At 54.7% G+C, this 15,829-nt stretch overlaps 6 protein-coding genes across 6 annotated transcripts; 4 read left to right on the plus strand and 2 right to left on the minus strand.

Annotated features, from left to right (window-relative positions):
• Positions 1-454: 454 nt before the first annotated feature.
• Positions 455-1,770, plus strand: V2A60_002296 (TauD/TfdA dioxygenase family protein; the record flags this gene model as incomplete). The annotated part of the gene is made up of 4 exons (XM_083253647.1): positions 455-665; positions 762-1,103; positions 1,175-1,549; positions 1,613-1,770. 4 exons carry the CDS (start codon positions 455-457, stop codon positions 1,768-1,770), a joined length of 1,086 nt encoding a protein of 361 aa, XP_083109773.1.
• Positions 1,771-1,878: 108 nt separating this feature from the next.
• On the minus strand, positions 1,879-2,697 carry V2A60_002297 (sulfotransferase family protein; the record flags this gene model as incomplete). Its single annotated transcript, XM_083253648.1, has 3 exons — positions 1,879-2,350; positions 2,410-2,513; positions 2,572-2,697. The coding sequence occupies 3 exons, from the start codon at positions 2,695-2,697 to the stop codon at positions 1,879-1,881; spliced, it is 702 nt and encodes a 233-aa protein (XP_083109774.1).
• A 1,948-nt stretch (positions 2,698-4,645) lies between these two features.
• Positions 4,646-5,120, plus strand: V2A60_002298 (uncharacterized protein; the record flags this gene model as incomplete). Its single annotated transcript, XM_083253649.1, has 2 exons — positions 4,646-4,661; positions 4,879-5,120. 2 exons carry the CDS (start codon positions 4,646-4,648, stop codon positions 5,118-5,120), a joined length of 258 nt encoding a protein of 85 aa, XP_083109775.1.
• A 2,083-nt stretch (positions 5,121-7,203) lies between these two features.
• V2A60_002299 (CRAL-TRIO domain-containing protein) lies at positions 7,204-8,721 on the plus strand (the record flags this gene model as incomplete). Its single annotated transcript, XM_083253650.1, has 1 exon — positions 7,204-8,721. One exon carries the CDS (start codon positions 7,204-7,206, stop codon positions 8,719-8,721), a length of 1,518 nt encoding a protein of 505 aa, XP_083109776.1.
• A 2,704-nt stretch (positions 8,722-11,425) lies between these two features.
• On the plus strand, positions 11,426-13,582 carry V2A60_002300 (fatty acid desaturase-domain-containing protein; the record flags this gene model as incomplete). Its single annotated transcript, XM_083253651.1, has 4 exons — positions 11,426-11,604; positions 11,957-12,545; positions 12,608-12,772; positions 12,833-13,582. The coding sequence occupies 4 exons, from the start codon at positions 11,426-11,428 to the stop codon at positions 13,580-13,582; spliced, it is 1,683 nt and encodes a 560-aa protein (XP_083109777.1).
• A 245-nt stretch (positions 13,583-13,827) lies between these two features.
• On the minus strand, positions 13,828-15,615 carry V2A60_002301 (P-loop containing nucleoside triphosphate hydrolase protein; the record flags this gene model as incomplete). The annotated part of the gene is made up of 1 exon (XM_083253652.1): positions 13,828-15,615. The coding sequence occupies one exon, from the start codon at positions 15,613-15,615 to the stop codon at positions 13,828-13,830; it is 1,788 nt and encodes a 595-aa protein (XP_083109778.1).
• Positions 15,616-15,829: the final 214 nt, after the last annotated feature.

The following is a 15,829-nucleotide window of genomic DNA, read 5'->3' on the forward strand; positions in this document are numbered from 1 at the left end:
CGCCTTGGCCAGCTGTTTGTAGGTTCTCACCGTAGTCATAGCCAATCAAGCACTACCGTTTTTGAATCTTCAAATCGATAATCCCTTTCATATAGCTGATAGTAGATTGGCGCACCAATCCTGTGGCAAGGATATTGCGTCGATACACCACGCCTGTATGGCGTCATCATCTGGACCCGTCACACAATGACAACATCAGGCGCACGCAACGAGGGGAGAGAGGTGCACCATCTGAGGGTAGGCGCAAAGTGATAGTCGCAACATGTGCCGATGTAGATGGATTTTGCAATCGTAGACGGTGCCGAAACGGCAGCCGTCGAGGCAATCACTCCAAGACAGCTGGCTATATAACGAATCCGTTTTCGCTCGCAATACATATCGGAGAAGAAAACCATTCATCGAAACACAAAAACATTGGTATCAATATTGATAACAGACCACTTTGACCATTACAATGTCACCCACCGCTGTTGATTCTACCCTGGTCGTACCGGTCCCAACAAAGGGCAAGGTGACGGCGCCTTTGCAAGTCACCGGGGCTTTGCAGAGTCTGGAGTCGGTCGAACTGAGCCCAACCCTCGGTCGCGAATATCCAAAAGCAGATCTCGTAGAGCTTCTCAGAGCACCCAACTCGGACGAGCTGATTCGGGACCTCGCAGTGACCAGTAAGCAAGGCGCAGATGCAACCCCCCCCCCCCCCCCCCCCCCCCCTAACCCTGCGATCGATCATGCTAACCTTTCGCCTATTCCCCTCTCAACAGTCTCCGAGCGTGGCGTCGTAGTTTTCCGCGCGCAGGATAATTTGACAAATGACCTGCAAAAGGAGCTGATTGAGCGGCTTGGCCGACTCACCGGCCGGCCGGCCGAGTCTGGCCTGCACGTCCACCCGCTGCTCAACCCCGGCCGGGAGCTCGGCGGCGATGACCCCGAGATCAGCATCATCAGTTCCGTGCAGCGGGAAAAGTACTACAGAGAGGATACTATTGATGGGCTGAGTACCAAGAAGCAGGTCACTGCGCAGTGGCATAGCGATATCGCCTTCGAGCCGTTCCCGGCCGACTATTCTTCTCTGCGACTCTCCCAGCTCCCCAAAACTGGCGGAGGTGAGTTGCCGTCAACTCGTTCGAATCCTCGAGTCGAGGGCAAGTTGACTGAACATGTTTGATGTTGACAGACACGTTGTTTGCCTCGGGATATGAAATCTACGACAAGCTCAGCGCGCCGTACCAAAAATTTCTCGAAGGCCTGAGCGTGACCTTTGAGCAGCCCGGCTTCGGCAGGACGGCCGCCAGCAACGGTTTCGAGCTCTACGACAAGCCGCGCGGACACCCTGAAAACGTCGGCACGGAGCTCAAAGCCATCCACCCGGTGGTGCGCACGAACCCTGTGACGGGGTGGAAGAGCATCTTCCCCGTCGGCTCTCACGTCAAGCACATCAACGGCGTCACGCAGGAAGAGAGCACTCATCTGCTCTCATGGTTCCTGGACCTCGTGTACAAGAATTATGACCTGCAGGTCCGACTGCGGTGGCAGAGTCCCAACGACATTGGTACGTTGCTTTTGAACAAGCACATGCGAAGCGACGGGCGGCTGTGGCTAACCAGACACGCAGCGATTTGGGACAACCGTAGCACGTTCCACAGCGCCATATTTGACTACGAAGATCAGGGCGATCGGCTTGGTATTCGCGCCGTCGGTATTGGCGAGCGCCCATTCTTCGATCCCCAGAGCTCTTCGCGTCAGGAAGCGCTCTTTGCGCGCAACAAATAGATGAACCTCGCGAAGGCATCTGGACCAGCTCAAGTAAACAAATATCAACATTTTCTGATATCGTTCCATAATCTCAAATATTTATCACATGTTCGAATCATCAAATCGTTAGATCTGAACCATCCACTTCTGATGCTCTAGAACCCCACGCAGTGCTTGCGCCACCAACCATGTCAGCGCCGTATACGCGCAAATGTCTAGCACCCTCTTGCCTTGCGCCTTCAAGTTCTCCGTATGCATTGTCATCAATTTGTCGTTAATCTGGGCTGTCTGGTTGATGAATGGCGTGTCATTGTCCTCGGGTACTGGCCGGCCCAGGAAGGCGCATAATGGCGCCCATCCCTCGCTCACGTGGTATTCGAGCAGTCGGTCAGCAGGCACAAGCTCACGAATATGGGCGTAGTGTGCTTCAAAGCTCGCTTTACCGTTGCGCGGGAAGTCGTGGCCATAGAGAACCTGATGCAGCTTCTGGAACATGGGCCAGTTCCATCGGTTGGGCATTCGCAGCAGCGAGGCGAGTAGGCCAATGGTAGCCCAGAGGACGCTCGTGTCGACGACTTCGAGTGTGTTGGCGACAGATCTAGAGGAGTATCATGAGTTGAGATGCTTGGGCCCGAGCTCCTTGTACGGATCTCTCACCTGTGCCACTTGTCTACGTCTCGAACGGTGAGGATTACTTTGGCGTCCGGGTATGCCTTGACAAGCTCGTCCGCAAAGTATGCTGCTGGCATATCGCAGACGGCCTTTGGCAGTGTATAATCAGCATAGATATTCTTGAGAAGAAGTAGACACAAGAGATACCTGACAATGTCCCAACAGTGCGTCAAAATCCTTGCGTCCTGGTATTCGCCCAACGCCGTCGTGCTTCGCTCTTAGCCACTCGAGCCATGTTTGACAATCGCGCGTATTTATAAAGGCAGCGTCCATTGTGTGATATGTGTGAACATAGCCTAGCGTTAAAAGCGCTTCTCTCAGTGCTACAGTTTGTTGTGTTGTTAGCGTATCACATCATTGAGGTATTACAATTCAGACTTGCATCTCGTCCCGGTACGGCTGTAGCCGAGACACAACACCTTCATGGGAACTAATCGGATTTGTGCTTCTGGCATGGCTCTTTACCAATACTCCGAATGTTTGGTTTAACTCTGGACAAAGGCCATCTTCCGCATTTTGCGCTCGCATGGCACCGATGCATTTATAGGCCGGGTCGTCGATCGGGTCGTCGCGAATCACAGCACCACGTGGCCTACGTATAGCTGTAGAACTTGACTCTGCTCACCTATTTTTGTATCTTTGGCCGCAAAGTTGAGTAAAATGAATGACAATGGCTTCATTAGTTGTATAGCTGAAACTCAGCTGATGGGCTCTCGCTAAGCCGCCACGAATGGTATAGCCAATGCAGTTATACACAGGTAAATATTACGAGCATGCTGCTAAATTGATAATTGGCAGATGCCACAATATGCTATATGGCTTGGCATGACGATTCATGTTCTGCAAGTTCCCTCCGGAAGGATCAAAAGCCCGCACAATAGTGGCATTGTCCTACATCTATTGCATGAGCGGCATGACTAGGATGTGACAACGTGTAATTGCTGCGTTGGGAAGAAGGTTGGACCTGATCCGAGCGATTTTGACTGAACAAACGCAAGTGAGATTTTCTCGAGTCTCTACAGGAAGGAGTGGAAAGAAGAAATCGAGGAACGTAGTGCAGCACGGTACCTGATGGGTTGCGCCTCGATCGAGCAAAAACTATCTGGTCCCTTCTTGGCCGCATTCCGTGGGCCGAAGGCGGCGATGCAAGCGAACAAGGACCACAAGGGCTGAAAGTACGAATTTGGATCATAGGCATGTCGTCACATATCATGAGCTCAGACTTCGGCAATAAGAGTTCGACAACATCTCGCGGATGAAGCTTTCGGCAGACTGGTGATCATTGGTGTGGAAGATCAGAAGCTGTCTCTTAGCTGCGTAGAAGTGGTGAGTGATGCGAGACAAGGCATTGCCGTAGGTTCATCTTGTGACGTAAAGTGTCCACCGAAACGCTCGATTGTTTTTTCAGCCGAGGAATTGACTTCACTCTGCCCATAGACGGTAATTCTTGCCTTGTTGAGTGTCGGCCTCCCCAGTATTTATTCCAACTGGGATTGTTGGACAGAAGCCTATTAAGATTACCCACAATCCAGATAATGAATGGCGACAATCGGAAAGCGAATCACTGGCAGATGTGTGGCGAGGGATCTACCCTCTAGCCCTCGTCGTGGACGGTGGCGTCTTGCTCGGCTCGCTTCCCTACAATCAGCAGTTTCAAGAGGTGGTATTGAGGGCCGTGATAAAAAATAGCACAGTGGAGGCGATACGACATACGACGAGGGACCCAGGCCTGGCCGATATTACTGGCACGAGTTGCATTAGCATTGAGGGGTGGCGCCGCTGGTCAAGAGCAGATGGACGACACCCATTAAAACCAGCCAGTGAGGGCTTGGAAGTCGGAACTCCTATCCACCCATTCAGCTTATCCCCCGCTAGCTCTGGGGTGCGGGGAAACCATGCAGGCGAAAAGATGCACTTGCGGGGAACCAGGCGAAATAAGCGTGGGCCGGTTGAATACTCGTCATTGTACCGAGGTTACGAGCGCGCGATTTGGTTGAGAGAGGGCTTTCACTCGGCTGCCTGCAATGCCCTAATACCATCAGAGCAGTCTGTTTGTACGTGCCCCAGTAGGCATAATATGTGGCCAACTGCGCGGTTGCGAGCCAGATCCTAGTTTCAGATAGAGCTGGAAGGCGTGAGCCACCAATGATTCCCGCGGGCCTACCTGTTTTGTGTTTCCTCGCATTCTCGCGTCGTATGAGAAGAATTCGACACTGCAATCATGAGTGTCTCGAATGGTAAGTCTGAACCAATCTGCTGTGTGTGGATAGCGGGCTGGCCGCTACTAGCCTACTTGCCTGCCAACTGTCGCACAATTGGCGAGCCCACTGAGTTAGTGGCGCCAATGGCCCAGCTCTTCGTCCAAGACGGCTCGGCCAAGGGCTGCAATTTTTCCCATGCTCGCATGGCGATAGAGCATGTGAAGACCAGCTGATAGAAACGATGATCCGACAGAAAATCTTACGGCATCGCAATTGTTTGATGTGATTAACGAAAAGCTGTCGGAGAATTCGGAGGAAGTCAGGGACGCCATCAAGAACAGCAATGGCTTCTTTGCATTTACCATCAGGGGAAATTCGGGAGTGACGGACAACTGGCATGTCGACCTGATGTCCGTTGGCCGTGTGGGTAAGGGCATTGGTGAAAACCGCAGCGGTAAGACTTCCGACACTGCCCCCGCAGGAACCGTCTCGTAATATGACCAGAGGCAGATGAGCAACATGGCACAATCTTATCTGCTGGACTCCCCGCAATGGTGTCTTGGTACGTTCGCCGCTTGCGTAAAATCCTGAAGAGGGGTCTCTAGGAGGCTGCCTGCCCCAAGGTTAAACTAGAAATTTGCTACTGACAGCGAACCGACTTCTAGTCGAGTTTTTTTCTCGACGGGAACAACTTTATAGAGTTGTTCTTGGGCGAATCGAATGCGCAGAATCTCTCTGTGCCGGGCAAGCTGAAGATCAAGGGCAACACAATGAAGGCGCTTGCTTTGCAGCCGAGTCTGCATCAAAGCCAAGCTATAGACGGAATGCTTCGTATTGAATCGACGAAGGAGGATCCTGCATGACTCGGAGCGAGAGTTAGTTATGCTCTAGATGTATCGTTCGTCTGAGGAAACACCGGTTCGGGCGTACAGTGAATTAATTCATTGTATTGTTCGGTCGAAAATGTTGCATATATTCTTGTCGTTCCTGAAGGGAAATAATGATCTATGCTGCGAGCGAGTATGACATGTAGCTTGCACGTTTGCCCCTTTATCGGAAATCGACCTCTTTAACGATAAATCCCACTAGCTGGCAGTTGGCAGCTGGCAGCTGGCAGCCCATTTTGGTGGCATCTGCCATGATACAGATTACCTGTCGTTATACTACTGAGCGTAAACCTCATCTCCCCGCTTGTGCACGTTCATACCCTAGTACATCTGTATTGGAGGTGGACAACCTTCGTGTACCTTGCAAACAAAGGACATCAAAGGGCGTTTGCGTCTTCACCACCGTCCTCCCCCCCTTTTTGACTCTGCCACTGCGTCTTTCCATCTTCATTCCCTCAGTATACTTAGCATGTCACAAGCCAAAAAGGAAAGAAGTACTTTTGATTATGCCGACACATGCTTTCAATAATCAAGACATGCAGAAAGCCTGCCCCTGTGGCGCTACAGCAGCCCTGTGCGTTTTCCAGGTGGCAGGTTTCGCTTCTCACCATTAAGAATTTTGTTGGCCCGCTAGTACTAAGTAGCAAGAAGCTAATGACTGAGAGACAGGGCACAAGTCAAGCCATCCGCCGTGAAGAGCCTCGGCCGATGCAAAGCCCAGCGATCATCGACACTTGCCCGTGTTCGCTGTGTCGAGAGCCTCAAGAGCAGTGACCTACATGTGTGGTTGCGGTGCCAAATCACTTACGCACGCCCCTCTGGTGGAATTGGCCTCTTGACGCTGACGCTGTGACGGCATGGAGACGGATCCGCAAGGGCAGTCCCACCCCAACAGTGGCCGCATTCCAATACCAGACACGCTATAGGACCAGCTGGGTCTGTCGGGGCTCTTCGCAAACTCTCTGGCTGTTCTGGGGCAAATCCTGGGATTCCTGGGGCTCCGGGGCTTCCCCAACCCACCACCAATGCACCCGCACTCCCCCGACCTTCCCCGCGCACATCACCTGGCGACTCCCAGGTTTGTGGTCAAGTTGGTATAGCCTAAACCGTGCTCTGGAGAAAGAGTGGCGTCAATCCGGTGGACCGGACCACCACCAGCCCAATAATGACATTGCGGGAGCTTTGTCCAGGCCATTACGATCCCATCATATGCTACTCGCTGTAGTGGGAGCCTCGGCAGCCAACCCGCAACAGTCCCCCCGATTCCGTACTTGGAGAATCCAACCCTCCGAGCCTCCTTGGGGTATATTTAGTCCACAACGCCGTTGATTCTTGCCTCGACTTGGTTTCTCAGCGCAAAGTCGTTTTCTTCTTTGCTTCTCTTTTCTTTCCCGCTTATTCTAGTCACATCTCTTTGAGCCGACGGACAAAGAAAGAAGCTTGCACATTGTAAAGCTTGCTTTTGCTTTGACCCCACACAGTGACTTTTTGGCATTGAGCCGTGTTAAACCTTCTGATTGATACCAGACTTATCTTCGCCTCTTCTCCCCCTTCCCTCCTAAGACATCACTTTTCTGCTCGCTGCACCAGGTGCGCCGTGAACCATCTCTATCGCGGTTGCTTGCTTCCTTCGAAAGAAACCTCATCACTAGATACCCCTACCCATCATCACACCAACTACATCCGTCACCATGTCCAGCACCGCTATCCCCGAAGGCAACGTCGGCAACCTGACCGCCGCGCAGGAGACCAAGCTCCGTCAGTTCTGGGGCACCATTTTCAAGCTCTACGACCTGTACGATTCCAAAGACCCCGAGATCCAGGCCGCGCTTAAGAACTGCGCCACTCAAGCAGCCGCCCCCGTTCAAAAGTCTCGCTTCGGCCTTTTTGGCGGTGGCAAGAAGGCTACTACCGAAGACAACAATGCCGTGGCCCTCATTGAGAAGCAACTTGGTCTCGGTGCCGCCGACGAGAATGACAAGTTTGGTCTGCGCAAGCAGTTCATGGAGATGCTTAGCAAGCACTCTGCCGACTCTGCCCGGTCCATGATCTTCGAGGCTGTCAAGCATGACCACCCGGATGCGCTCGCTCTGCGCTTTCTGCGTGCCCGCAAGTGGGAAGTCGATCGCGGCATCATCATGATGTTTTCCGCCATGGACTGGCGCTCGACCAAGTCCAAGGTCGATTCTGACATCATGTACAATGGCGAGGCCGGCGGCGCTCGTGATGAGAAGAGCTCCGACCCCAACACCAAAGTTCTCGCTCACGACTTTATGCGTCAGCTTCGCATGGGCAAAGGCTTCCTGCACGGTACCGACAAGCTGGGCCGTCCTATTAGCTACGTCCGCGCTCGTCTGCACAAGCCCTTTGATGGCAAGAACGAGGCTCTCGAACGCTTCATTGTCTACAACATCGAGACTGGCCGCATGGTTTTGAACCCACCGATTGAGACCGCCTGCCTGGTATTTGACCTGACGGGCTTCACCCTCGCCAACCTTGACTACGTGCCCATCAAGTACATTATCCAGTCCTTCGAGGCAAACTACCCCGAGTCTCTGGGCGTAATTCTCGTCCACAACGCCCCATGGGTCTTCAAGAGTGTCTGGAAGATCATTCATGGCTGGCTAGACCCCGTCGTTGCCAGCAAGGTGCACTTCACCAACGGCCGCGACGGCGCCGACGGAATCACCAACCACATTGCACCCGACAGACTCATCAAGGAACTGGGTGGTGACCTGGACTGGGAGTACAAGTACGTGGAGCCGGTCGAGGGTGAAAACGACATTATGAAGGATACTGCTACCCGGGACCGTCTCCAGGAGGAGCGTAAGCAGATTGGCCAGCGGTTCGAGGCTGCCACGAGAAAGTGGGTTGAGGCGTCCACCCCGGAGATCAATGCCGAACGTGCCAGCCTGGCCAAGGAGCTATGCGCCAACTACTGGAAGCTGGACCCGTATATCCGTGCTCGCAGTCTGTACGACCGCAATGGAAATATGCGTGGCGGCAAGAAGGTTGCCTGGTACGACGACGAGAAGGCTGCCGCTGCCGCCGAGGACAAGGTCGGCGACAATGCTACCGTCAAGTCGGAGGAGACCTTTGTCGACGCCGGTAACGACGGTGAGCTGGCAGCCACTGCCAAGGCCATCGACTCGCTCAACATTGACGAGAAGACTCCTCTACAGACTACCGCCAACGCCGTTGCTGCTTGAGCGATACGACACGAGAATGATATTTTCAGATGATGAATGACGGGAATTGCAGTGGCTTGTTCCCCTGGACGATGCATTTGGCATGCATTTACGGACATTTGATATTACACGATTTTTTTTTCAGGACAGCATTTGGGTTTCTTTTGTTTTCATCTCCTTTGTCGCGGCGGCCTTTGCCTTGTTTGGCATAGTTGAAGAGACTATATATACCATGAATAAAATACCACACCTGATGAACCAACAATGGGGGCCGTGGATGAAAGACGGTGTGATGATTTGTGTGACGAAGACGGGCTGATTGACCGTGTACCTGCATCAGCATCCGACAAACTCGCTGCCTGCAGCATGCAACCGTGAGATGCAGGGGATTGACTTTTGTGACCGGGACAGTGATTCGCCGTGCTTAATCCGTACCTGCATGAGCATCCGAGTAAAACTCGCCGGCTGCAGCATGTAACCGTACGAAATGGGAGATGGGCATGTCGCCGCGCGATGGGCGCACAGTTGCAGGACGGCTGCGACCTCCTTTTATATTTGCTAATATAATTGGGCATATCGACAAGCATCCGATCCGACCGAACCCATGCGCGCAAAGCAGAGAGAGGCTACTTATCCGTACTGGTTAGCTCGGCCTGCGTATCAGTGCTGGTTTTCCGCCCCGTGGTGGCGCAGTCTCGGATCCGCGTTACCAATGAGGTATGTCGTCCCAGCCAAGGTGGTGGTGGTGGCTTGCGCATTGGACAAACGAGGCGCCGCGTCGCGCGTGGCGCAACGAGCGCCTTTTAATTCCTCAGAGCGCCATTTTTTTTTGTGTGAACAAAAGGTCTTTTGTATTTAACAGGGGTAATAAGTATTTACCTTCAGTACCAGTACTTACTCAGTACCCGTACTCCGTACATGGATGTGGATGAATGGCGTTTGCAAGTACTTAGTAGGGCCCAGATACGACGATCCAGGCCATGTCCCTGCTCGCATGTTCCTGACAAAAACTGGAACTTTTCGAAATAAGGGAACCGTTCCGACCCAGCCAGGGGGGCTGGGGGGGCACGGCTGAGATGTCCCTTGAAGCAAACCAAATGTGTCTTTTACTAATAGAAAAGAGTGGCAGAGCAGAGTGTCAGCAAGTAAGTATGTCCAATGGCTGATGGTCGACGGGCGCAACAAGTCTCTACCTGACCAGTCCAAAAATAAACCAGGCAGTGCAACAGACGCGCCATCGGTCCAATTGCGACCAAGCTTTCGTCATCGCCATCCTTAGCTACCTACTAATACACACCGGGTCAAAGAGTTTGCTTCTTCTGCTTCTTCGTTGCGATAAACGCTGGACACTACTGGTAGACGACACGGGGACAGGTCTAATCCCTGCAAGCAGCTCATCCCAAAATTTCCCTGGAAAGAGAGAGAGAGAGAGAGAGGACACATACTGAGTAGGTTTGCCAATCATGGCCAATGCAGCGCATCCACTTGCGGGCTCCATCTCTGTGAGCCGTTGCTGAGCGGGCTCGAATCAGCCATCACCATCTCGTCCGTGGGTACGTTTCCATTTTCTTTTTTTTTGAGAGGATTCTATGTGGCGTAGAATTCAAAAGGATCATCCTTTTCCAACATAGAGAGAGAGCCACCAATGCATCTCAAATGATTGGGGCATACCTTTCCCCCCCATAGTAAATACGCTTGGCTAGCTCGGTTCCATGAGTCGCAAGACTGGTCACCGAGACGCAGGAGAAACAGTACTTAGACAGGCAAGGGCAATGAGGAAAACAAGCTTTTAGAGACATACTGGTAAAAAGTCGACACAAATTTTCTCACGCTTCCCACGTGGTTCCCCTAGTTTTCCCTCGACTTGCAAGGGAGGGGGCCAAAGACTCTTTTGGCATCAGAACATGTCCTGTGCCTACCATGCCGTCTTGGCAGGAGTCAGTCCATTTCAGGGTCCTTGCTTGGGTCTGGTCCCGCCCCTTTCAGTTCCTTCTCCATACTTTTTCTTATTCTTGGCTCCGCTGGCTCTTCCTCGTTCCAAGACCGAGATCCATTGAAAGCCGGGGACGCGCGTTTATCCCAATTCAGATGTGCCTCCCCGTCTGCACGTCCTGACTGGTTCTAACGCCCAAGCAGGAAGAGAGAGAGAGAGAGAGAGAGCGAGGATTTCAGCCGTCCAAGTGCCCCGGTCTTTTTCTTGTCCCTGACAGCCCCGTACCGTGGCTGCTTGATTCTCTGCTGCGGCAGCAGAGATTGGCTGCTCGTGGGGAATGGTTTGGATGGTTGGAGACCCTCCCCAATTTATTGACGGCGAGTTCATGGATCGCTTGCTTGGGGTTCTGCTGCGGGCGTCTCCTGTTCAGCCAAGCTTGGCCTTGCAGCTTACCGTTTTGAGAGTGGGAAGTCGCCGCTCCTCCTTGCAAGAAGGGGGGCGCTGAGTTGCGTGTCGTCCCGTCGTTTCGTAAAAAGACACTCTCTCCTGCCGCCTTCGCTCACTCATTGGTTTCCTTTTCTCCTCTTAATCGTCGACAAATCATTCCTTTTTGTCCGGTTCTGTTTTCCTGTCTGCTTTTCCATTTCCACTCGACATTCCTTTGCCAGAATCTTGTTGGCGAACCGACATCAAGACCCCCCCGAAACTACTCGAGATTTGCAACACCGCGTTGGCCGGCGACAAAATATCCCTCACTCTTTGGTGATTCCGAAATAACACCCGCTCTCCAATATGGGGCGCGATACTGTACTGTCTCGACCGGCCATTGAGGCCATGGTCGCTAATGGCGACGCCGTCGTCATCTTCCAAGACTATGTGCTGCGACTCAACTCGTGGTTGCGACTTCACCCGGGCGGTGACCTTGCTATTCGACACATGATCGGAAGAGATGCGACGAGCGAAATCACTCTGTAAATAATCCTGCCAAAATTTCCTATGCTCCCTTTTTTTTTTCTGTCATGGCTGCCAATTGCTTCCTATTGTGTCCTGTGACGTGGTGTTAGCTTGCCGTTGCGGAATAGCCTCTAGTCTGGGGCGAACTCACGAAGCGATTTTAAGCTTAATCTTGGTGGGGAAATCTGCTTCCGCTCTAGATCTCAGCCTAGTGACTTGCAGAAAAGAAAACTCGCGGTGCATCGCAGCTGACTCCTCCCTTTTGTTTCTAATTAGATACCACGCGGCCCATACGCTCCAGACTATGAAGGCCTTTCGGATCGGCCGGAAGCCAACGGGTCCATGGACTAACATGACACCACCAATCAGGGCTGCATCATCGAGCGATCCCTCCGTCACGCCCACGTCCTCCGCGGATGAGGCTCTTGCGGAGAAACACATGCCAGACATGGATCTTGTCGGCGTCGTGGGCGTCGAGTCGACCGCGGGCCCTGGCTCCGTGTCCGAAAAGTCCGCGGCTGCTGGCTGCCTCCAGACGGGCAGCCAGCCAACAAAGCCGGCGTCTTGCTCGCGACGGCCGTCTCCCAGCGGCGGTAGCCCGGTACTACCCCTGTTGCCGCCGCCGGCCATCATTGACGAGAAGGCGCTCGAGGCGGCGCGCCTGCTGCCGCGCGGCCGCAAGCACATGTCCCCGGCGCAGTATACCGAATGGGCCATCCAGAAGCATCGCGAGACCGACATGGACGAGTTTCCGTCGCTCTCGCAAGACGTGCAGCTGGCCATCAACGAAAAGTACATGAACCTGCATGCGCAGATTGAAGCGCAGGGCCTGTACGAGTGCCCATATCTAGAGTACGGCAAGGAAATGGTGCGCTATGTCGCACTCTTTGCCGTGTCCATGTATGCGCTGTACAGGAACTGGTATCTCGTGTCGGCATTTTTCCTCGGACTGTTCTGGGTAAGGTCCCTTTCGCTCTCATCAGGGTATACTTGAACTTGCGCTTACACACAAGACTTCAGCACCAAATCATGTTTACAGCCCACGATGCCGGCCATCGGGCCATCACACAGATTTTCGAGGTTGATACTCTGATTGGCATGTTTATCGCCGACTTTTGCTGCGGCCTCTCTATCGGCTGGTGGAAGAGCAGCCACAATGTTCACCACCTCATCACCAACCAGCCTGTATGTGCATCGCCCGTTGACCCCATCCTTGTCGCCCTCTATTTTCTAACGCTTGTCTAGGAACACGATCCCGATATTCAAAACATTCCCCTTTTCGCCACTTGCCCGTCGTTCTTCAAGTCGATCCGCTCCACCTACTACGACTTCACCTTTGTCTGGGACCGCGCGGCCGAGATACTCGTGCCCTGGCAAAAGTACACCTACTACCCCATCATGGGTATCGCGCGCTTCAACCTGTACCTTCTCTCCTGGATCCACGTCATCTGCCGGCCATCGCAACTCGGCGGCAGCAAGGCCTGGTGGATCCGGCCGACCGAGATGGTCTTCATGGCCTGCTACTGGTTCGTGTTCGGCTACCTGCTGCTGCTGCGCACGCTACCTGACTGGCGCACGCGCGTCCTCTACGTGCTCGTCTCGCACATCATCACCATGCCGCTGCACGTCCAAATCACCCTCTCCCACTGGGGCATGTCCACGGCCGACCTCGGCGAGGATGAGTCCTTCCCCCAGCGCCAGTTGCGCACCACCATGGACGTCGACTGCCCGGCCTGGCTCGACTTCGTCCACGGCGGCCTGCAGTTCCAGGTCGTCCACCACCTGTTCCCGCGCGTGCCCAGGCACAACCTGCGCAAGGTCCAGGTCTTGGTCCGCCAGTTCTGCGAGGAGACGGGCATCCCGTACTGCATCCTGGGCTTCACCGACGGCAACCGCAAAGTTCTGGGCCGGCTCGACGAGATTGGCGAGCAGGTTCGCATTCTCGTCAGCTGTCAAAAGTACATGGCAGAGACTGGCGAGAGTGGATTGCACTAAACAGACCTTTTTTTTTTGTAAACATGTATATATGCGACGGAATTATTGGCTACAACTTTTGGAAATCATGCTTTGAATTAGTTTGATAGCGTCGTCTATTTTTGTTACACCGATAAAAGAAAGCAAAAGCCCAAACCTATTTCCCTGTACACTTTCCTATGACTTGAAGAATAATCCTTCTCTTAATTCTTCTTTTCGCTTCGTCACAATTGGTTCCCGTTCATGGTTCCTGTGCTGTTAATTCTTTAGTTGCCGCCGCGGCCTCCTCTTCCTCGTGGCGCCTTAGGCCTATCCGGAACGACATTGAGGCCCTTTGTCCCCCGCAGACCCATCTTGCCGACGGTGCTTCTCTGGATCGTCGGGGTTTCGGGCGTGCCGAGGCCTTGGCGCGCGTACGTGTTGGCCTGGCGGACGAGCTCCTCCTTGTCCCAGCGCAGGCCCTTCATGTGGTTGTTGTAGTAGCCGAGCCAGGCCTTGTAGATCTGACCCTTTTCCTCCTCGTCCATCAGGCCCATGATGCGGGCCACCTCGGGCTCGGCAGACAGGTCGGCGTCCTGGGGCACAAAGGTGATCTCCTTGAGGGTCCAGCGCGGGAAGAAGGACTCGGCCTCGGCGATGAGGAAGATGCCCTTGCCCTCGGCGTCTGCGCGCGCGGTGCGGCCGAGGCGGTGGATGTAGCTCTGCTTCTCCGAGGGGATGCCGACCTGGAAGACGGTCGTGACGCCGGGAAAGTCCATGCCGCGCGCAATCACGTCGGTCGCGGCGAGGATGGCCGCCTTGGCGTCGCGGTAGTCGTTGGTCACCTTTGTGCGGCGGTTCTGCGTCATGCGGCTGTGCAGCGTCGACACGGGCGGCAGGCCGGGGATCTGGGAGAGGACGTGGCCGTACAGGCCGGCCATGGCCGCCGTCGGCGCGAAGACGATTGCCTTGAAGTTGGCCTCCCTGGCGGCCTCCTGACGGACGGCACCGACCATGCCGGCCGAGACGGAGGCAAAGGAAGGGACCTTGACGAGGTGCTGCGGAACGCGCTCGTGCGTGCTGGCCTCGCCCTCGGGGATGGTGGAGATGAACTTGTAGCCCGGCACGAGGACGAGACCCGCAACCTGCTTGACGTGCGGCGCAATGGTGGCGGAGAAGAGCATCCCCTGGCGAGGGCTTTGCTTGCGGTCAGGCAGCTTGCCGACAATTTCGCGGAGCGCAGGCATGAAGCCCATGTCGAGCAGCCTGTCGGCCTCGTCGAGCACCAGGGTGTCGAGAGATCGCAGAGCGTAGATGATGTCCTCGTTGGACATGTGGTCGATGAGGCGGCCGGGCGTGGCGATGAGAACATCGCAGCCGTCGAGGATCTGGCGCTCCTCGCGGTCCTTGTTGGTGCCGCCGATGGCGACGCGCACGCGATAGCTCGGCAGGCGCTGCAGCAGGCTGTTGGCCTCTTGCGCAATCTGCATGGCCAGCTCGCGGGTCGGGGAGATGACGAGGAGGGAAACCGCCGAGTCGCGGCTCGCGCCGGCGCCGCGGGTCTTGCTCAGCATGGTCTGCAGCGCCGGCAGCAGAAAGGCCACCGTCTTGCCGGTGCCGGTCTTGGCCTGCACCAGGCAGTCGCTGCGGTTCGGGGGCAGCAGCTCCCACAGCGTCGCGGCCTGCACGGGCATCATGTGGTCAAACCCGAGGTCGTCGGTGATGGTCTGGATGACTTTGGGGTGTACCAGGTTCTGCCCGGCCAGGTCTGCGAAGCGAGGCGTGTCGAGCGGGACGGCCTCTGTCAGGGGCGGCTTGTATGATCCGTCGACACCACCACCACCAGACTGCGCAGGAGGCGGAGCGTGGTTGGGCGTCTCGTCAATGTCCATGGACAGGGGAGCATCCGTGCCGTGGGCCGGTCTGTTGTTACCACCACTGCCACCACCACGGCCGCCGCCGCCGCCGCCGCCCCGGCCGCCGCGTCTGCCGCCCCGGCCATGTCCTCCACCGCGGCCACCACCTCCTCGGCGGCGATCTGGGCGCTGCCCATCCCTGCCTCCTCTCTCAGGCATTGTAAGTTTGGATGAAGTGAGTGTAAATATCTTCTTTGGTGTAAGGCTGAGATGTGGCTGGTCGCATGCACTCAAGACTATTATGTGAAGTTGCAAAAATGGAAATACAGACCCACTTATTGGAGCCTAGATTCACGTTGGGCTTGAAACAGGGTGTAACTTGTTCTACAACGGTGAGAAACGTATAATAAATGATGGGATCTTGACCGTGAAC

This window comes from Cordyceps javanica, chromosome 1, assembly GCF_051103115.1.
Source record: "Cordyceps javanica chromosome 1, complete sequence".
NCBI classification, from domain to species: domain Eukaryota; kingdom Fungi; phylum Ascomycota; class Sordariomycetes; order Hypocreales; family Cordycipitaceae; genus Cordyceps; species Cordyceps javanica.